Source organism: Lynx canadensis, chromosome D4 (genome assembly GCF_007474595.2).
Source record: "Lynx canadensis isolate LIC74 chromosome D4, mLynCan4.pri.v2, whole genome shotgun sequence".
In the NCBI taxonomy this organism is placed as follows: Eukaryota; Metazoa; Chordata; class Mammalia; order Carnivora; family Felidae; genus Lynx; species Lynx canadensis.
Window position 1 is genome coordinate 44,088,154 of NC_044315.2, and position 22,638 is coordinate 44,110,791.

Sequence of the window (22,638 nt, forward strand, 5' to 3'; positions counted from 1 at the left end):
TGGCATTCCACATGCCTGGTCCCCATGTCAGTGTCTCCAATCTATCACCTAGTCCCTGGGCTCCGCTGGAGTTGCAGAGTTAGCTATGGGATACCTTTTCCTGTGTAGAATAGTAGCCATGTCATCTGGACAGGCAGGTCAATAATAATTCAGCAGCCCAGGGATGAGAGCAAGTTGCGCTGAGGGCTCACAAGAGTGGCTGTAGCTCAAGGTACGGGGGAGGTGATGGGAGGGACCAAGGCTAAGACAGGCCTTGCTGCAAAGCCGTCTGTATAGGAAATTCACATCTTCCAAACTGAATGTATGATTGGTCCAGGGATAGGTCAGAGCTCCCACTGTTTATGCTGGTGTCTACACCAGGAGAACAGGGAACACTGAGTTGGATGTGAGATTACACAAGGCAGCGGAGAAACACAAGAAGTATAAACACAGACTTGGAGTCAGGTAGATACAGGTTCCAACTGTGGCTCTGCCATTTACTGCCTGTATCATTTGGTGAGGCAAGACACAGCCTCTTTACACTACGGTGTCATTCTCTGAATGATGGAGTAGGGCTAGTGCAAGGGTTAAATGAGATGGTTTGTGTAGAGCACTTAACATAGTGCCTGGCTCATAGTAAGCACTCGGCAAATATTAGTTAGTGGTATTATTATTTAGACAAATTGATAGTAGAAGCTATCCAATACGAAAGTGTGACCTCCAGCATCCTTATTTTATATAATGGCTTATTTAGAGAAAATGTTAAAATCAATATGAGACACTGAATTTATTAGAAAGATCAATTCAGACAGCCACACTGTGATCCCAAAGATGGCTAATACTAGCTCTCTAGGGCTTTCTTATAAAAGAAACTCATTCCTTATTCCAACTATTTACACACGCTATGAACAGATACCCTTCTTTCATAAGCAGTGTCCTGTTCATTTTGTTACCCTGGAAAGGCACTGCTCAGTTTTGTGTTGGACTAAACCTTCATCCAAGGTGGGCTGACTATGGCTTCATCCCTTTCACACAGTGTGGTCTATCCAAAGCACACCAATGAACACATGACCCAATTGATGTTATGTGTCTCTGAAACACTGGATTAGATTAAAGGTGGTTTCAAATTTTTGATGTCTTTCCATTGAGAAATAGCGTCTCCTTCTCCCCTAGAGTCTGGGCCGGCCTTTGTGACTGCTTGATTGGTAGAATGCAGGAGTGACATTTGGGGATCTCCCAGGCTAGTTCATCGGAATCCTTGTAGCTTGTGTCTGGGCCTCTTGGAAGATTTGCTCTTGGAACCCTCCGCCACTGTGTCCAACCATGTGGAAAGGCCCTGAGACAACACGGAGAGTCGGCGGGGTGGTGGTGGTGGGTGGTGTCCCGCTGGACTCAGCTGGATGTAGGCACTTTTAAACCCTCTAACCAGCCCATCTACTATAGAACACCAAGTGACCTCCACTAATACCACATGGAACTGAAGAATCATCCCTGCTGATCCCTGCCCAAATTCCTGATCCATGAAATCATGAGCAATAATAATATGGTGGTGGTATTTATTTATTTATGAGAGAGAGAGAGAGAGAGAGAGAGAGAGAGAGAACATGCATGATCAGAGGAGGGGCAGAGAGAGAGGGAGAGAGAATCTCAAGCAGGCTCCACTCTGTCAGCATGGAGCCTGAGGCAGGGCTCGAACTCACAAACTACAAGATCATGACCTGAGCTCAAATCAAGAGTCAGAGGCTTAATTGACTGAGCCACTCAGGTGCCTGGTGCTTCTTTAGTTTTTGGGTTTTTTTAAAGTTTATTTATTTATTTTGAGAGAGAGAGAGAGGGAGAGAGAGAGACAAAGAGAGAGGGAGAGAGGGTGAGTTCCAAGCAGTCTCCACACTGTCAGCACAGAGCCTGATGTGGACCTGTAACTCACAAACCATAAGATCATGACCTGAGCCCAAATCAAGAGTCAGAGGCTTAATTGACTGAGCCACTCAGGTGCCTGGTGCTTCTTTAGTTTTTGGGTTTTTTTTTAAGTTTATTTATTTATTTTGAGAGAGAGAGAGAGAGAGAGGAGAAAGAGAGGGAGAGAGAGAGACAAAGAGAGAGGGAGAGAGGGTGAGTTCCAAGCAGTCTCCACACTGTCAGCACAGAGCCTGATGTGGACCTGTAACTCACAAACCATAAGATCATGACCTGAGCCCAAATCAAGAGTCAGAGGCTTCATGGCCTGAGCCAACCAGGCGCCCCAATATGGTGGTGCTTTGAAGCCACCTCCATCTTGGGTGCTTTGTTACATATCAATAGACAACTGGAACACAAACACTGCTGGATCTTTTGACTCAGGCTCAGAGGCTGAACCATCCACCAGTGAAGGCGTCTGGCAACAACTCAACTGCTGGATTGTGGAAGACGGAAACACTTGAGGGGCATGGACGAGACAAAGAGAAATGTCTGTCCATAAGCCACTGGTCCTAGATAAGGTTTCCAAAGGAAGTTGAGCACTTCCTCTGTGAACACTGGCTGTACGTCTCGTGCTGCCAGCGCCCATGGAGGTGGACGCTGGGAGCAGCAATGAACTGACCTTCATCGTAAGGAAGCCACAGCAGCATTCGTGCCAAAAACCAGTGATGGAACCAGCATGCTCTACATTATTAAAAGGTGACGGTTTGGCACGAGGACGTGTGAATTCGAGTGATTAGATGCAAACTAAAAGAGAGACGACTATTTCTGAGAGCAGTGGGTTAATTTTTTTGGCTGCTCTTGGAATGGAAAATGATCGTGAATTTTGGGGGAAAAATACCAGAGCAATCTGTTTTCTTGGCCGCGTGCTATGGAACAATTTTAAAGCATTGAAGTGCTTTCCATATTTTCTAATCACTCAAGTCCAGAACTGATTATATGGCTCTCAGCGTTCTCGCAGATTCATACCGCTAGAGCGCTCCCCGTCTTTCAGGGAGAGGTTTCACCTTGAAAGCAGGCGCTGGATTCAGAAGGCACATCTTGTTACAGCAGGAACAAATACTTTAATTGCACATAGCCCCACAAGGGCCAGGTGTTTCGGAAAATCACTGATGGCCCAACTCTGAGACAAACCCAGATTCACTCTTATCTCACCAAAACAAAGCATTACCTCCCCCACCAAACAGGAAGAACAATAGGCCCCACCAGAATGGAACTCTCCCGAACAAACACCAGAGAAATTTAGATTGTGGAGATCTCTGGGCAAGGACGGACGGACACATACACACACACACACACACACACACACACACACACACACACACACAGAGTTGTATACGCATAGAATGTCTCTGGAATGAGCCCTGAGAAATTGGTTGCCATGTAGTTTTCTCTGGAAAGAACTGAGGACTGGAGAAAACTGGGTGGTTGATGGAGGAGGAAGACTTCTTTTTTTAATCATAGCCTTTTGAATATTTTAAGTTAAAAAGAATCACGATGAATTATTTTTCAAAATAATGAAATAGAGTAATTCCAAACCTGTTTATGGTTCTCATGACCTGCCTTTACGTGTATTCACTCCTTTAGTCCTTACAACAACCTTATGAAGTAGACATCCTGATTTTACAAATGAGGAAACGGAGGTACAGAGGGGTTAAGTAACTTGTCCAAGGTCACACAGCTGGTAAATGCAGAGCTGGGATCTAGACCCACAGAGTTTGGCTCGGGAGTCTGTCCTCTTAATTACTACACAATACTGCCTTGCAAAAAATAAATATGCTCAGTTGCCTGCTCATAATCAAGTTGGGGCAGATAAAATGGTTTTCTACTCTCATATGGCCCTTCAGGATGATGGGGTGGAAAAGATGGTGGCTCAAAATAACCAAGATATGATCTTAAACCCACGGGGCTTGAGAAGACTTTGAAATTTTGTGAATATCAGGTCAAAAGCCTGACTTTGGCCACCTTGCTCAATCTTGTGAGTTTTAGTAGCTACTATGTGCCAGTACTCCACTAGAGTTTGGGGGGGAAGCTAGTGAATTAAATAGAGTTCCTGTTCTCCAGAAATTTACTGCATCCTCGGGGAGATAGGGAGTAAACAAACAGTCACACCAGTTCTAATGTGAGCAATAAAGAAAAGTGAAAGGGTGTGTCAAGAGATGAGGAGGCCCTGCTGAAGAATGGGCAGGGAGGGGCGCCTGGGTGGCGCAGTCGGTTAAGCGTCCGACTTCAGCCGGGTCACGATCTCGCGGTCCGTGAGTTCGAGCCCCGCGTCGGGCTCTGGGCTGATGGCTCAGAGCCTGGAGCCTGTTTCCGATTCTGTGTCTCCCTCTCTCTCTGCCCCTCCCCCGTTCATGCTCTGTCTCTCTCTGTCCCAAAAATAAATAAACGTTGAAAAAAAAAATTAAAAAAAAAAAAAAAAAGAATGGGCAGGGAAAGTGGAAGAGAGTGGGAGAAAGAAAAGTATTCTGGGTGGGGGGAACAGCCTATGCGGAGACACCAAGGCAGGAAAGAAGCACCTGATTGGAGAGAGAAAGGCCCCTGTGGCTAAAGCAAAGGGAGTCAAACTGAGTTCGGAGAAAGAGGCATATCACACACACCATGATAAGCATTTCACAATTGTTCCAAGAGCCGTGGGAAGCCACTGCAGGTTATAAGCAGGAATGACATAATTTGATTTACTTTGTAAGAGGATTATTTGGGGGCGCCGTGTGAATAATACACAGAGGACGAGGCAATGAGGCAGGGGAAAGCCAGTTAGGAAGTCTCTGCAGGAATCCAGGTAAGTGACGAGGATAGTTTGGAATCAAGAGCTGGCAGAGAGAGTAGATAAATTGGAGATCTACTTGGTGGTATGATATGCTATGAAATTAGAATAATAACATTGGCCACAAAGTGTAATTATGAAGTGTAAATTCACTGGGGTGAAAATGCTCCGTCAACTGTAAGGTGCTAGACAGAAACAATTACTACTATAGATGAAGAAACCAAGTACTAGAGAGACTCTAACTTGCCCAATGTCACACAACTGCTTAGTGGCTGGGAGGAAGTTGGCCGGCCATCCCTTCATTCCCTTCTCCGGGGTAGTGGGAGGGATCCAAGAGAAGGAAGAGAAGGCTAGTGACCACGTGTAATTCCCTTGTCTAGTGGGCCTCTGGGTAAAGAGGGTAATGATACTTAGAATGCCTCTCGCTAAAGATTACCTCTAGCCAACAGGACTCAGGATCTATGAAGCAGGGTTCCTTACAGAATATCATATCAGCTATGCAACACTCTGTGGGAATAAAATGGAGATGTTTCCTAATCAAAATGCTCTGTAGTAAGAGGTGACCCCATGATCCTCACCTATTATTCTGGGTGAGACGTGTGTATTTAGTGAGGGAAGAAAGGGCCTAGGGAGCCATTCTTGAGGTCCCCCGAATTTTTTCCTTCATCCGAATCTCTTATGACCCACACCCCTAAAATTATTCAGCAAAGCTTTATATTAAGAGATCTGATTTATGTGACATGATTTGACAATCTCATCCCATGTGTCCCAGACGCTATTCTTCCAATGATCCCCATGTAACATGTTAGCCCCCATGTAATATCAGGCCCAATTATAAGGTACGGAGGTGAAGGGAGAACAGACTAGCTTACGTCTGAATCCCTTGTTAGCAGCCTAACTCTGATTTACTTGACACTTAAGACAGCTACATACTGGAAAATTAATTTTTTTAGGATAGTTATGCAAGTTAAGAAACACAATGGATCTGCCTTCATTGTGAACGAATAAAACTTGAAGAAAACAATACTGGATTCTTTGTGATGGTTCATATGATTACCCTAGGAGATGAACCAGGTCTTTTAGGTCCCCAGTGACTGGTCAAAGGGAGTCAAATTGGTGCTAAGCATTTACCTTCGAGAAGGCTCTTTGGATGGTCACCAACCACCCTCCAACTGCCAAAGAATCAGGACAATATTAACGTTCTACAGTGAACATCATTCCCCAAACTATTCACGACCCTACTAAGCATGGAGTTCTCTTCTCTCTCTATTTGTTATTTAAAAACAATTTGAGGGGCGCCTGGGTGGCGCAGTCGGTTAAGCGTCCGACTTCAGCCAGGTCACGATCTCGCGGTCCGTGAGTTCGAGCCCCGCGTCAGGCTCTGGGCTGATGGCTCGGAGCCTGGAGCCTGTTTCCGATTCTGTGTCTCCCTCTCTCTCTGCCCCTCCCCCGCTCATGCTCTGTCTCTCTCTGTCCCAAAAATAAATAAACGTTGAAAAAAAAAAAATTTAAAAACAATTTGAGGGGCGCCTGGGTGGCGCAGTCGGTTAAGCGTCCGACTTCAGCCAGGTCACGATCTCGCGGTCCGGGAGTTCGAGCCCCGCGTCGGGCTCTGGGCTGATGGCTCGGAGCCTGGAGCCTGTTTCCGATTCTGTGTCTACCTCTCTCTCTGCCCCTCCCCCGTTCATGCTCTGTCTCTCTCTGTCCCAAAATAAATAAACGTTGAAAAAAAAATTTAAAAAATAAATAAAAAAAAAACAATTTGAAAGCTTATTTTTGAGAGAGAGAGAGAGGGTGAGCATGCAGAGGAGGGGCAGAGAGAGAGGGGGACAGATGTGTGAAGTGGGTTCTGTGCTGACAGCAAAGAGGCCGATGTGGGGCTCGAGTTCACGAACTTGAGCTGAAGTCGGACGCTTCACCAACTGAGCCACCCAGGCGTCCCCTTCTCTCTCTTTTTCAAAATGCACCATTAATGTTCATATACAACTTCATTTTGGAACTTAGGAGGGATGATGAAAGAGCACTGTCACTCTAGCTGGAAGGGAGAGAAGCCTTTTTGTCTTCTCTTCCTCATAACGAACTATTTATGCTGGAGGCATCAAAAGAGAATGAGTACACAGACCCCAGATCCTACTCCTGGTACAAGACTCTCCAATTGTGAACGGAGCGTTGCAGATAAAGCATGCCAAGGGGCCAGGGCTTCCTCTGGCAGATGTTCCACACGAGGACACTGGCAGGCTTATGTGATGGAAGCATAAACATGTTTCTGAAGAGAAGCCTTTTCGCATCGCCTTTACCCCCCACCGAGCTCCCAGACTAACGCCTGACATTTACCTTCAGCGAGTGGGTCAAGGGTGTGAATCATGAGCTGGAAGATGCTGTTCCTCATGAGGCTGTTATGGAGGGAGGCAGAACTTCCGCCTCGCTGGAGACGTGGCTTAGCCTGAGCAGAGAAACCAGACAAAGGCGCTGTTAGTTCTCAGCAACTACAGGCAAGTGTATTACAGGTCAGATCTCACTTGGTCTGGTGGGCACCCATTTATGTCACATGATCACACACCACCGGATGAGAGATTTTCAAAGTACATTTCAAATCTTGCTTTCTCACATCCTAAGGGAATCAACTGCTACATGTTTTGCGGGGTGGGGGAGGGGAGCTTAGTAAATGCCAGTCGGTGCGCTACGTGCTTCACATCCATCACTTTATCTCAGTCTCCAAGTGAGCCCCGTGAACTAGCTGCGGTCATTATTCCCTGTAGACAGATGAGGAAACTTCGTCTCAGAGAAGTGAAATGAGGTGCCCAAGTCACACAGACAAAAATCAGAGAATAGAGAAATGGATCTCGGGTTTGCTTCTCTCAAAATTTATTTGACCCAGTGGATGATCCTTAAAATGTTCGGACCGTGCACCCCATCCATAACATTTTTGAGTATGCTTATATGTACGCATCTCTGTCTCTCTGTCCACGCACACTAAACTATGAGTCTGTCTAGCATAACACATTTGCAAAAGTAGAAATTATGAAGAATATAGAAAGTAAATGATAGAGCCGCTAATATTTTCTCCTTGCTCCCCAAAGGAACACTTTGCAGATCTCCTGGGATACCTCATCTCTACCCTGAGGTCCACAGCCTATGGTGTGTATTAAGTGAGATTTGAAGAGAAAGAACCTCTTATTGAGTCCACAGAAAAACTTCCTGACGTCCAAGGGAGGCTCCTTTTGCATAAACTACTAGTGTGAGTCTTTGGCTAATTAAATGAAACTGACAGGTAAGAGACGAAGAAAGAACTTCTAGAGATGAGGTTACTTACAAACTGTTTTTATGGCATCTTCAAAAGCAAATAGTCTAAAAAAAGAAGCCCTAAACCGTCTGGATTTGATAGATTTTTTTATCCTGACTAGGAACCGCTTTCTCCTCCTTTGGTTGAGTCTGTGCTAGTTCTCAAGGGGAAAGAGACTTAAGAAGTAGCTGAACTTTACAGGCAGCTGGATTTAAGAGGGAGGGAGGTAATGTGGTATGAGGGAATTAATTGCTTTTTGAACTTCTGATGCAAAATCTCAACATAAAGTTTTTCTGGGGCCAGGTAAAAATAAAATGCGATTTCCTTACAGTCTCCCAACCATCTCTACATTACAGGGTTTTCCAATATATACCATCACACTCAAGACTCACAAGGGGGCTTTCCAAGAAGAGTCCCACAAGGGACTTCACAATCAAATACATTTGGCAAGTGCTGCCTCCTAGACCAAGCCACCATTAGCATTTTAAGATACACACTGGACCGCGAAATGTAACACTAAGGAAATCTGGTTCACTCCGTTGTCTTGGACAGCACCCATAGGTCTCTTATTTTGTAGAATACTTACTAACAATCATGGTCCACATACTGGGAGACAAACATGGAACCCACAGTAACTTGAAGTATGGGTAAAGTGCCAGGGTAAGATACATGGAGAAATCTGAATTTCTTAGTGTGATTTTATTGTCATTGATATTCTATGGAAATCGTATTCTGAACTCTGACCGAAGAAGAATCAGAGGGGATTACTGATGTCTCAATTGTGAACCAGATCACGAGCGCCTCAAAGGAAGAGATTGGGTCTATATCTCTAGCCCAGTACCAGATCTGGTATACCCTATGGGCTCTCAACGAATCTCATAAGTCTTTGCTCTGAGCCCTACAGGAGAAAGGATGGGGTCATATGTATCTTTATTACTAGTCTTTTCAGTCTTAAAAATCTGTAACATTTCTTAATGCATTGTGTTATTTGATTCAGATGATTAAGGTTCAGAGAATTTTGGGGGCAAGGTTAAGAGGCTCGAATGGAGTTGAAATGTAATCACTGTTTGACAGCTGGACACAAAACTCTGAAGGTCATTTCCTTGCCATGTTGCACATTACTGAATGTGATGTGTTAATTGGATAGGAACTGGTAAATGTGTTTGTTGCTAATAATTTGTCATAACCACCGTTACTACGCTCGCTCTAGGAAACTAGAAGAACTTTGCTGTGGAGATCATCATTAGCGAAGGATTCTATCTACAGAAGAACGTAAAGCATTCTTTGGGGTATTATGTATATATTAAATACATAGGTCTCATGCAGCATTTCTTTTGATGGAACCAAAAGAAATTTCTCGCCAAAAATTAGGTGCATGCAGATACACAAAGAAAGTAGATATCAAGCATTAGATCCCACACTGTCCCCAAATATCAGCTCAACATCCCCTGGGATGCAATTTGGAAATATTTCACTCTTTCAACTCCTCTAAAGGTTTACGCCAAATCAAAGAGAGAACTCTAACGCTTTGAAATCTAGTCCCAGAAATAATTTGAACATCAGTGAATATCAGAATACAGCTGACACAAATTATAGGACCGAGTATACATATATACCAGCAGATTAAGCCGTTTAAGTATCCCAAGGGGGAGAATGGTTTGTTGAGCACATGAGCCCTCCTCCTCCCTCCCCTGCCCCACACTCTCCACAGGCACACAAACAGGTACAGACACAGCCACTGCTTCCTACCGGTAGAGCCGGCTCATCCTTGTCCCTGGCTGTGGACGACTGCGTAAGAGAAAAAGGCAAAAACAAAAGACAAATAAATAAATGATGAATCACACAGAGGTTTTACATTTAATGACAAGCATCAGTATAAGGAAAGATTGGTTCTTTCTGCTTCTGGGAAGGAATGAACCAACACAGGGGGCCAACAGGTATAGATTACTAGCCAATATATAATGGTTTATTTAGGCACATGGCACATTCTCCTGCACACTCAAAGTTGAATGGCCAACCCAAGTGCCCAGCAACTGAGGGCAGTTCAATCAATTATGGCCCATCCATGCAGTGGAATTACCACGTGGTCATTAAAATAAATGAGGTAAGTACACTTGTATGGACATGCAAAAATATCTAAGATATACTGTTCAAGTGAAAACAATTAAAATCTTATTTTTCATCTCATGTTATGAAGGAAAATAAATTAACAATACTTTAGCATATGTAACGAAAAAAATTTCTGTAAGAATCGTACCAAACCTTTGCCAGTGGTTATTGTTGGGGGTTGGGATCACAAGGAAGAATGTTTTTCCAAGTACTTTGGAGGGCATCCACATTCAACCACCCCATATAGGGTAAATAAAGCCTGAAGAAGTTAGGCCACTGGATTAAAGACTAAGATCGTCACACGCACAATTCAGATACTACACTTTCTCTGCCTCCCTCACTTCAAGTTCGCCATTCTAAAAATGGAAATATTTGTCAAGTCAAGAAAAGTCGACTGAAACACAAGGGCACCTGAGGGCCTAGTCATCTGTTAGGAGAGAACGCAACTCCAACAAAGGGACATTAGAGTTCTAACATGACCCAACTGGATGGCTTTGCTTTGTCAATTTAATATGCACACTCCTTCAGCAGAACCAAGGCACTATCCTGTGATCTTTCTAATGATATACAGGTGCCCTGTGACCTTCTTCATGCTTGGACCACCTCCTTTGTCCCTATACCTCAATTATGGGTGCATACAGCAGGAACAACCCAGAACTCTACTCCTGGTCTAGTTTCTGGTCCTCCCCATCAGTGTCTTTGGTAATTTATGTCTTCATGAATAATCAATCACATGCAGAGAAGACTACACAATGCAGAGCTGTTCTGGAAACTTCACAAACCCTAGGCTCTCCTTTTTAGTCCTACCACACATGTCTGTATGTAAGGATGTTCAGATGCTCCCATTTCCCACCTAAAATATACATTTCCATGTAAAAAACTGGAAAGGATTCTTATAATTTCATATTTCAAGTTATTGGCTATGTGTAATTCATTTAATTATGATTGGCACGTTTGAAATCTTGGAACATGAGAAACTGAATCCATAATTTGTTTTCACATGTAATGTAATTTTAAGAAGACTAAATTTCGCACTTAATGAAGTTGATATTAAATATGTGCAGACATTCAATTAAACATTTAATATTCTTATAGAAAACTTTTTTTAGATTTTAGAGTCAATACCAACATACATGTTTTTCTTCTGGTTCCAAACATTTTTGTAGGCCCTTGAAGAGCTTGTATGCCTCAGGCCCAGACAGAACTGTTTTCCACTGGTGATAATTTTTGGGCACAGCCCTTGGGCATTCTAAATTTGCCATAACCCCCTGATTTGGGGCTCTCTCTCAGAGACTTCTCTAAAAATACGAGTAAGAAACTATTGCTGATTCCCTAGTCCCCAGGAACATGCTTGGAGATTGACGTGGACCTGGAATTTGTCTTTGATTTCCCTTTTTGCTCTGAAGGCACTGTATGATCCCGCTTCTCTCTGGCAGGTCCTTTCATTTTCTCTTCTTCTACATCAGACGGCTCAACAAATGGCCCCACATTCCACAGAACATTCCCCCAGGGAAGTTATCCAGTGCAGCAAGCTCAGCCTTTGGACATACACTGAGATGAACTGTCAGAGCACGCCTTTTCAGTTAGCAAATTTACACCTTGTGGCTAAATGGCAGACAAATAATTAGGAGCTGGAATGGATACCACAGCGACACTTCAGAACATGAAGGGACAGGATGAAATGCAGCAAAGAACAGGGTGGTCTTTATAAGAGCAAAACCATAACCAGCTAAGGGTGTGCCTTGAAAAATATATATATTTAAAGAAGATATTTGAGGAAGGAAAAAAGATCAAGCCTGTCTTTTGGTCTGAAAGGGAGAAAATATATCTGCCCCACTGACTTCCTTTTTCTCTCACAAGCAAGACGGGTCACAAGACACAATAAATGGAAAGAAAATGCCTAAGTACATAGATTCTACAAAGAAAAAACTGGTTGCAGAGAAAGGTCTGAAATCCTTTACAAAGTCTCCCACTGTTGAATGTCAGCCGAAGTTGACATCATTAGTTTTCTTTGAAGTGTAACTTGAGGACATGAATATACATCAGGTTACCGCATGTATATTTAGGAATATATATAAATGGCAACCGAAGCCATTAAGACACCCCTCTACTTTCCTTTTATGTAGCCCTGTTGCAAAAGAGATGGAAAATGAGCCGTGTGATGATAACTGCTCATTTTCAGGGGCTCACCTACATCAACTGGTAAACCCTCATGCTCACCTGACTTGGCCTCACTTTCACTGCATGGTGAAGCAGTGGTGCTGACTATGTTAGGAGTTCATTTTTAAATGGGTTTTAATTACACCGGAAGTAACTGCTGAAGACAACAAAGGAATGATCCAAATGTGTATAGCCGATGCTTATAGGCCTGCAGTGTTTCTAACCACTGAATTATTTAGCTCACTATCTGGGCTTGAGGTTGACCGCGGTGTTGTGAATTTATTTTCAGGGCCACTGAACCCCCGACCACTTTATTTTAACCCATCGTATATGACAGAAGACAGCTTCTTCAAATGAAGACTCACGGGACTTTGGGGATTAATCTTGGCCTTCTTCTTATGCATTTTTGCTTTTGCATGCCCTTGGTTAAACACACCAACATATCGCACATTTGGCCTGTAAGCAATTTGAAAGCCCAATCCCTGGTGGTCAGCTGAAAGGCTGTGCTGGCCACGGGAAAAATTTGTTAAGTCTATTGGGAACATACACAGAAATTCTTGAGGAATATTTAAAAGAATTCATAAACTGCATCCCGCAGGGTCACAGGTTGGAGCTGTGGTGCACCAACACAGACCTGCTTCTTCATTCATGAAAGCAGGACATCCACCAGGCCAGGATATAAGGGATACATCTTTTACTTAAAAGAAAGTATTCTATAATTCAACTCTTTATTTAATGTAAGCTGGCCTCCTCCTTAATCACTGCAAGTAACTGAGTAATTGAACAACTGGAATGATGCCATTAATATCTGTTATTCTCTCCGGCAGAAACCCCAATTCTATATGGGAATTTTGCTATTTGATAGTTGCTTTGAAAGGGCCTCCCCCCCCATTATAAAACCATTAGCCCACTCAGGATGTATTTTTAGCACTATAACTCATTCATAAATCCTTAAGTTGTCTTTCTTCCTTTGATCCCCCGGAAACCACTGGTTGAGAGATGATTTCCTTGACTACAACGTGTTTGATTTGACTTTACACAGAGCTTCCCCCCAGATACAGGCCCCCACCTCCACCGCAGACACATCAACATCAGGCAAATATGACAGTTTAGCTGCGTCACAGCCACACAGCCTATGCGTCACTCGCATGATCAAATGGGTCGCTGGGAAGCTTTCAGATGCCAAAAGACAACTGCGTAAGATGAGGGGTGACTTCTCTGGACAGTGGCATGCCATCAGATATAGAAAGATAAGCAATTATTCACAACAGTCAAGTAACATCCATAAACTTCTGCCACTACAATCTCTCACTAGATCCTGAGAAATGCACCAGAATTTATTGTGCCAAGGACCAAGAAGCACTGTAAAGTCCATAAAAAAAATTTTAAGGTACCATTATTTTGTCATAAACGTCACCTAAAACATAGATGCCTGCGATTAGAAATACTGATCCAATATTTAACTGACATTAGTTTGATGTCTTCGAATTTAGAAAGGTTGGGTGGAGGGGAAAGATGGATTTTCATTAAGAAATTAACAAGGAAGTGTGAAATACTGTCTCCTTTTTCTTTCAACATATTCAGCTGTAACAATAACTTTCTTTTTTTTTTAAAAAATTAATGCTTATTTATTTTTGAGACAGAGAGACAGAGTGTGAGCACGGGAGGGCAGAGAGAGAGGGAGATACAGAATCCAGAGTAAGCTCCAGGCTCTGAGCTGTCAGCACAGAGCCTGATGTGGGGCTTGAACCCACGAATCACGAGATCATGACCTGAGCCGAATTTGGACGCTAAATCGAATGAGCCAACCAGGTGCCCCTCAAAACCTCTCTTCTGGAAAGAGATGAACCTCAAAGTCTATGGGAAGACTGGAAGGTACCCTTCAGAAGTCTCGAACCTGAAAATCTACAAGGAAAGAAATCTTACGACTTAATCAGATGCACAATCATCACTGTCTCCTTCCCTTTTCAGTCTTAGCACACTACCTAAAACATTAAGGAGGGAGGGATCAAATAAATCCCTAAAAAAAGAAATACTAAGAGATTTAAGTTCAAATAACTTCTACCATTGGTTGCTGGGTAATTATTCTACTATCTCTGCCCATTAGGAAAGTAAGAATCTCAAAGGTTAGTGAAATATTGGAGGTGGCAGCCCAGGACACAGAAATAACCCACTTCACAACTCTGGTTTAAAGAAACACATTGGGATGGAGAGAAAGGGTGGAAATTAAGTAAAAAGTGTGGCAACAGAAGCTCACATCTTGGAACAAAGCCTTTTGATGGTTTGTTTAATTCCCATGATCATGAAATATTTGGGATAGTAGGAAAAAATTTCAGAAGAATAGGTACGGCCCAAAATGGAGACTGAAAATGAAATTGTTTAGTGACAGTTAAGGAACAGCATTTTGCCTTTTAAATAGTCGTCATAAGAGAAGAAAAAAATGCAGGATGAGTAGTAGCATCTTATAGTTGTTAAGAATATGGAATTCAGGACCACACTTCTCAGATTCATTTTCCTATTTTTGTCATTTATTAGCAGTGTGCCCTTGGACAAGTTACTTAATCTCTCTATGCTTTAGTTTCCCCCTCTGTAAAGTAGGGACACAAGGAGTAACTATTTCGGAATGTTGTAAGGGTTAAATGGATTAATACATGTAAAGTGATTAGACCAGTGCTTGGTACATAGTAAGCACTATGGATTAGCTCCATCATCATTACAATACATATTAGGAGTCAGAAGGGAGAATAATGGCAAATTATAAGACAAAAGCATGCCCAAGGTTGTGAACTGGATTAGAGAACCAAGTAAAATTCCACTTTTCAGGATGGAGGGAGGTGATTTGTGTAGGACACTGCAGGGTGGTTGGCTGGGCATATCCTGGGTTGGCAGCTGAGTGAGGAGGAGGTGACACGACAGATTATACTTCCTTGAGTTGGCTCCAGACCATGTCCCTGTCCCACGAATTGGCGTAGTCTGAAGGATATGGGATTGGCAAGGCTATGCTGGCATTTCATATCCCATATACCTTAGTGGTATAGTGGGCCTGGTTTTGACCAGGAAGCTCTGGAGGCTGGAAAATTCAGAGAAGGCAGAACCCAAGCCTGAACCAAAAGACCCCTCCACACCCCGGGAACTTGGCAAGTTTCTATTCAACATTTGAAGTTGCTCGTGAGAAGGAAAAGGAAAATATCTGGATCAGAACCATAAATTCAATTTCTGCTGGAGCCCTTTCTCATTAGGTAACATTCTGGACTACAAGTTCACAAATCCAGGAAGCCAGGCAGTGCAGGAATGATCTGTGAACATGTCCAGTATGAGCACCTCTCACATCTTTTGAAAGTCATGGTTTGGATAAAGAATGAAACAAGGTGCCAGTCAAAGCTTGAAAAAACCTTATCCCATGAGAGGGCAGTTGCTCATAACAGGTGAGATGGGGCATTTGTTGTGATCTACTCTAAAATTGTTAGAAAATACAATTAAGGAATTTCCAGTAAGGCAAGGGGACAGGGGATCTTCATGATGCAGAATTGCATTATAACTGACCAGTTGAAATCTACACAATCACATATTATCAGCGTTTCCAAACTTTACTGATCATATATACCATTACCAAAAAATTCTGAGCAGGTATCATATATGTAATGTGAATGTCTATCATCTATCTATCCATCCATCGTCTATTTCATTTATATACTACTGCCAAACATTATATAAACATAGACTGGTTTCTTATCTCTCTTTTTAAGAAAATAATCTTACTTATAAAGTTGGTACAAAGAAGACAGTAATCCTCACTTTATAAATGGAGAGAGCTCAGTGGGAAGTTCCTCCGCCTATTTCTGCACTCAGGTTACTAAGCACCTGTGTTAATTCACTTAATTTGGGAATTAACAACCCAGTGCCACTGACATCTCTCATTCCCCCCAACCCCAAATCCAGATGTTGTTGATATACTTTGTTGCATCACTTAAGCAATTCTCACAACTGCTAACGAATCATTTCGATATGCCAGTCGAACACAATCTGTTAGTGGTATTCTGGCTTTAGTCACACAAATTTCCTTTGACTAGTAAAGAACCCCCAATGCACCCCCATATTAAGTCTGGATTGCCTTACTTCTTTGAAGGAAGGAGTGTCTAAGATGATGTGAATTTTAAGGAGAAGTCCAACAAATCACAGACTGGTTTGCCACAAATCAAACAGATTGCAGTCATAATGGATAACATTTATTGAAAGTTCAATATGTGCCAAGTGCTTTATGTATAAATATCTCATTGAACCCCCAAATAAGTATTATAGCCATTCTGCAACCTTTAGTACCCTGAGGCTGATGGAAGTTGGATAATTTGTCCAAGGCCACAGACCTAGTAAGTGGCAGAGTTGGGATGTGAATTCAGACAGCTGGGCTCCAGAGCCTAAGTGCTGGAGAAACAAGAAAGTGGAATTTTCCCTGCAGTGGCCTGCGGGAAGGAGACTGGAGGCACTAGACTCCAAATACAATAAAAAGTTTATATAAATTAAAAGCTATTTATGAGCTCTGACTTCCAACGGAGGCAAGAAAATAGTATTGCCAAGTGATTGATTTGAACACAAAATGACAGATTTTATTTGTGCTTGTTTGGTACAAAAAGTTGATGCCTGGGAATGCAGAAAGAATAGAGGTTATTTTCTTATCTTTGTCTCTCCCAGCATTATTATTTAGACTCACCTATTAATTGTCATGAATTTTCAACATTGGTTTTGTCTCCTGAAGGTCATGGAGGCACTTTTTATGACCTTCACAATAGCACAGGTTTGAGTAACTCTGCAAATTAGTTTATCCATATATCAGGTTGACTTGTATCAAGGACTTTATAGCTCAGCAGTAGGTGGGAAAAGTGGGGCCCTCTTGTGGTCCCATTTATCACTGTGGATGTATGATACTAGTCTATATTTAGTTTATTTGGAAGCACGGTGTCCCCAGTGTTCAATTTATTGCTGTCACTTGAAGGACCAGTGCTGTTTGTTTCAAGGAAAGAGCAATGAAAAAAAATTAATCACGATCCCAGTGCCTGAAGCATCAATGAGAGACTCTGAATAGCAAGTTTTGAATTAAAAAATTCTGTCATTTAACAGTACTTATTTGATAATATTTATTGGACACTTACTATATGCCAGGCATTCTTCCAGGTTCTAGGGACACCGAGGTGACCAAAAAAATCTCTGTCCTCATGGAGCTAACATCCCAGAATATGTTGTTATGAAATTAGACAGAAAGGACAGCAGTTAGATCACTTAAAATTAAGTGGTATATGTAAGGATGTACCTAAGTGAATTAACGGTGGTCTGGCCATTAACTTTTACAATCAACTTTACGATTAATTTATTAGTCATACATTTAACCTGCATTCTGGTTTGAAGAGAAGCTAGCAAAAACTATGAAGAATATAAAGAACACGATTCTGTCTATAAAATTAAAACCCAACAGATGGAAAGGGCACTAGATATTTAAAGTGCATCTTGAAAGCAATAAAATTGGAAGTCTGATTAATTTTTGGCAATATTATTGGCAACAAAGTTTCTTAAAAAAACTTTCACATTTTTAAGATAAAAAAAAGAAACTCTGAACTCTAAGGAGAACAGAAGACTATAATTTGAATGTAACTTTGTGATTTGGGTATATGTAACTTTTCTCTTTTATGATCTCCTAGGTATTGTGTAACCTCATTAATACAACTTATTGATTCTCGACCGCATTTTAACTTGTGATCCTGGAAATTTCACTGGCGCCATGCTAGCACCTGGTTCCTACAGGACTTGATATAATTTCCATATGTGCAGAAAACGAGAGATGCCAGATTTGCTGAACTTGGTTTTGGAATTCCCAGGAAGCAAATGTGTATCATGTAAATCCAACTTAAATAGTTACTAATACAAATGAAAATGTAATTAAGCTTTGGGAAAACAACAAAGGGCACAAATATGAAGTATATAATATTCTCTGTTGAAAATGTACTGATATTGAGAATTGGTCCCATTTCTTGACCTGCTCTCCTGTTCCCAAGAGAGCCCAGCGTGGAGCTCAGATCGTTCATGTCATGGAGGTGGGACAGCAATGGCGGTCCCTTGGAACACTGCTTGGCTATATCTATATTCCATTCACCCTCTGTCTATCTCCCTATCTTCTCCCTAGTTCATTCTTTTATATTATTTGTCTCATTTCTCTCTTTCCTGTTACTGAACACCCTTCAGATGGCAGAGACCACTTTTTATTTCCATTTTATATTATTCTACAGTGCCTAGCATAGTGGTGCTAGATTCTCAGTAAGTGCATGTTTAATAATAAATAGGTGAGATTAGATATATTTTTAAATTAGTGTATATGCTCAAATATAACAAAGTTGGAGGCAAATGGCTTCTTTTCAGCCCAACACTGAACTATGTCACTTTTCTCTTACTTGATACGGCTAATGACTCACTGTCTCCTGACTCCTCCTCCCATGTATCTGAGATGTATGCTCTGACCAGACCTGTATTTCCTCATTCTTGTGGAAATGTAACAATATAAAACCTCCGCTCTTTGAACTCCTGTTTTAGAAATGGCATTTCACAGTTATTCTGCATTGCCAGTGTTTGCCATTTTGTCTGCTTGGTTGAGATTGTAACCTTCTTGAACACAGGCGTCTTAACAACATTGGACATTGATGTCTTGATTGGCAATTACAGAGAGGTGGGTCTAGAGCTTTGCAAGGGAGGTGGATGCTCAAAAAGGTGGGAAAGTAACTCTGAGACAGAAAAGAGTTGAGGAGCTTGGATCCAGTGTTGAGGCTTAGGCCATGGTCAGCAGAAACAATTTTGACTAGTACAGAGGGCCATCAATGAACAATTCTTTGGCTTAGTCCCTGGGACCATGTGCCTAGACACTATTGCATGGGTCCTTTAACCTGAGAGAGCCAGTCTTCCTTCTGGTAGCCTAACACAGGTGGACCTGTAATACCAGTGGCAGAGGACAAGGTGGTAGTGATTTCTTTTAGCCGGAAGTGCAAGTATTGATTGGAATAAGGCCATCGTGTAATACGTGGACAAAATGGCATTAAAGAACAGTTCTATTGGGCACCAACCATGATACACCTGAGCACCCTGGAAAAGTAGAGTGCATGGTAAGGACTAGGAGTCCCAACAACGGGTTTGACATGAAGGTGCTTAAATTCTCAATCATCCCCCTAAGACCGATGCAATCTAGGGAAGTGAGAATCACACTGAGGTTCAAGTTTATCCTCAACATCTTCTCAGCTCACTTATCTTTCCTACCCAGAAGGCAGTCCTGGCAAATCACTATTTTAGCTATTTTATTTGTGTCCCAACCCTGGATATGACCAAGTTATTCCCTTTTGCTCCATTTGCCACATAGCTTCCTTCATCTTCAAAATCACTCTTTCGTTCCCTCTTCGACACATGCTTCATGAGCACCTTATTTATATGTGCTAAACTAGTCTAGGTATGGCGATACAACAGTGAACAACACAGCCCAAATCCTTGCTCTCATGGGACTTATATTCTAGTTTAAATCTCTCTTCTCAGACCTAGTCTTCCAATCAAGTAGCAACAGCAGAGTTAATATATAAAATCCCTGCTGACTTTTGCTGAGCACTAACCACACTTGAGATACTGTGCTAAATGCTCATCATCATCACAATCCTAAGTGGTAGGAAGTAATAGGAAGCACTTAAAAAAACCTTTTCAATTTGAAATAATCACAGATTAACAGGTAGTTGCAAAAAAAAAATGTGCAGGGAGGGCCTATGCACCCTTTAGCTGGGCTCCCCCCCGAGATAACATTTCACATTAACTACAGTACAATCTCACATCCAAGAAGCTGATATTGGTGGAATCTATAGAGTTCATTCAGATTTCCCCAGTTATATGTCCACTTACTTGTGACTGTGTACGGTGTGCGTGTCACCCTAGGCAATTTAATCACATGTATAGCTTCATGTGACCACCACTGCATTTAAGATATTTAACTGTATCATTACCACAAGCTTCCCATAAGCTACCCCTTTATATCTATACCCATCCCCTCTCCTCATCCCTAACCCCCATAACCAAGATCTGGTATTCATCTAAGTTATTTTATGACTGTTACATAAGTGGAGTCATGCAGTATGTTATCCTTTTGAGACTGGCTTTTTCCACTGAGTACAACTTCCTTGAGGCTCATCCAAGCTGTTGCATGTATCGATAGTTTAGTCCTTTTTCACTGTTGAGTGGTATTCTGTGGTAGGGATGTACCACATCCACCCACTGAAGGACCTTTGGATGGTTTCCGGTGTGGGGCTATTGTGAATAAAGCTGCTAGGAACATTGATGTACAGATTTCTGCATAAAAATAAGTTTAATTTCTCTGGGATATGTGCCCAAGAATACAACTGCTGGGTCGCAAGACCATTTTTAGTTTTAGAAAGAACTATTTTCCAGAGTGGCTATACCATTTTATAGCCCCACAATATATGTATGAGTGCTTAAGCTCTTTTGCATTCTTGCCAGCACTTGGTATTATCATCATTTATTTCAGCCATTCTAATAGGTACATTGGTATCTCATTGTGATTTTAATGGGCATTTCCCTAATGGCTTATGATGTTGAACACTTTTCATGTATTTACTTGCTGGATTCAAGGCATCACTCGCTTTGCTTTCCCTAAGTAAGGATAAAACATCCTCTGAATTCACCTTCCATGAAGGATAGAAGGGAATTTATTCAGAAAATGGAAGCCATCTAATCTTCATTAAACTATTTAAGGAAATCTAGAGCTCTAATTATTAGCTTTTCTTTGAATAAGAAGTACATGATTTTAAATGGAAACTGTATTTTTCCAGTGTCATGCATCCTTCTAATCATATAAAAACAAAGTATAAACAGAAAGATGAAACAGGTCTGACATTAAGTGAAGATAGTGCTCTATTTTTGCCGATGAAATTATAATGGACTGATGATGTTGGAAGGTTCAGGCCTTAAGATAAAATTTCTGGTTCCAGATAGTGACTGTGGTCTCCTAGGGCATATCTTATCTGTTATCTGTCAATAGCATCACGGAAATTGTGTACTTTTGGAAACAGATGCAGCCTTGCAGTAACAGAAATGGAAAAGATATGTTCTGGGAATCCGAACTGCATTACAGTCAAATAGGGCCAGGAGCTATAGATATTATGGTTAGCACCATCTTCTTGGCTAAATATTCAGCACTATTTTCAGTACTGGAATTAAAAATCTGTTGCAGAATTAGGGGACAGTGACATGGGCAGTATCCTGTTGAAGAAGCTTTCTTTGTAACTACTGCTGGCTCTGAAGCCTTGGTGCTAACCATTGGGAACTTCTCAAAATTGTTCTGTGTACTTCAGTTTGTATCAGGTCCTACTACCTGAGCGTATTGCCCAGATAGCATCTTAAATGCTAATAATAATAATATAATGTCGTATAATGTATAATATGTCATTGCTGAAAGTCTATCATTTACTAAATTATAGTACTGTCATTGGACATCTTTGGGCAGGATTCTAAATCACAGTGAAAAATATACTGGACCTAAGGGAAAATGATGCTCAACTGAATGAAGACAATCGAGTCTGAAAGTAAAAGACTGTGCTTATGGTAACATTTTTCTCAAAATAATGTGTCTATTCTCTAAGTTTTTATAATAAAAAGTTCAAACAAGAGTTTGAACAATAATACAGTGAATAGCCATAGTCCCAACACTTAGATTCAATAATTTTTACCAGTTTCTGTATTTCCTTTATCAATATCTCTAATTTTCTGAGTCATTTTAAAGTAATGTGAAGATGTCATGCATTCTTCACCCTTACACATCTCACATGCTATCTTCTGACGATATGGGCATTCTTCTACATAATAATACCATGTGCTCGTGCATTTGTATGTATGTCATAGGTGACATTGCTTTAACAGGTTAACACCGTGTAATGGGTTTTTCGAGAACATGATCATATAGGTTTGTATTTATACTTTTGTCCCCAAAGTTAGTCATTAAGTATATGTGAAACAAAATATCTACGTTATAAGTCAATCAGCGAAAGACAAACACCGTATGATTTCACTCATATGTGGAATTTAAGAAACAAAACAAGTGAGCAAAGGAAGAGAGAGAGAGAGAGAGAGAGAGAGAGAGAGAGAGAGAGAGAGAGAGACAAACCAAGAAACAGACTCTTAAGTATAGAGAACAAACTGATGGCTACCAGAGGAGAGGTGGGCGGAGGGATGGGTGAAATAGGTGACGGGGATTAAGGAGGGCACTTGTCGTGATGAGCGCTGAGTGATGTATGGAAGTGCCGAATCACTACATTGGACACCTGAAACTAATATAGCACTGTATGTTAGCTATACCGGA

At 41.6% G+C, this 22,638-nt stretch overlaps 1 protein-coding gene across 1 annotated transcript in view; it reads right to left on the reverse strand.

The window, feature by feature from the left end:
• The window catches only part of SLC24A2 (solute carrier family 24 member 2), a 241,672-nt gene that overhangs the window by 83,201 nt on the left and 135,833 nt on the right, over positions 1-22,638 (reverse strand). The window contains 2 exon segments of the mRNA XM_032595657.1: positions 7,037-7,145; positions 9,735-9,773. Of these exon segments, the coding sequence (XP_032451548.1) occupies positions 7,037-7,145; positions 9,735-9,773 (148 nt within the window).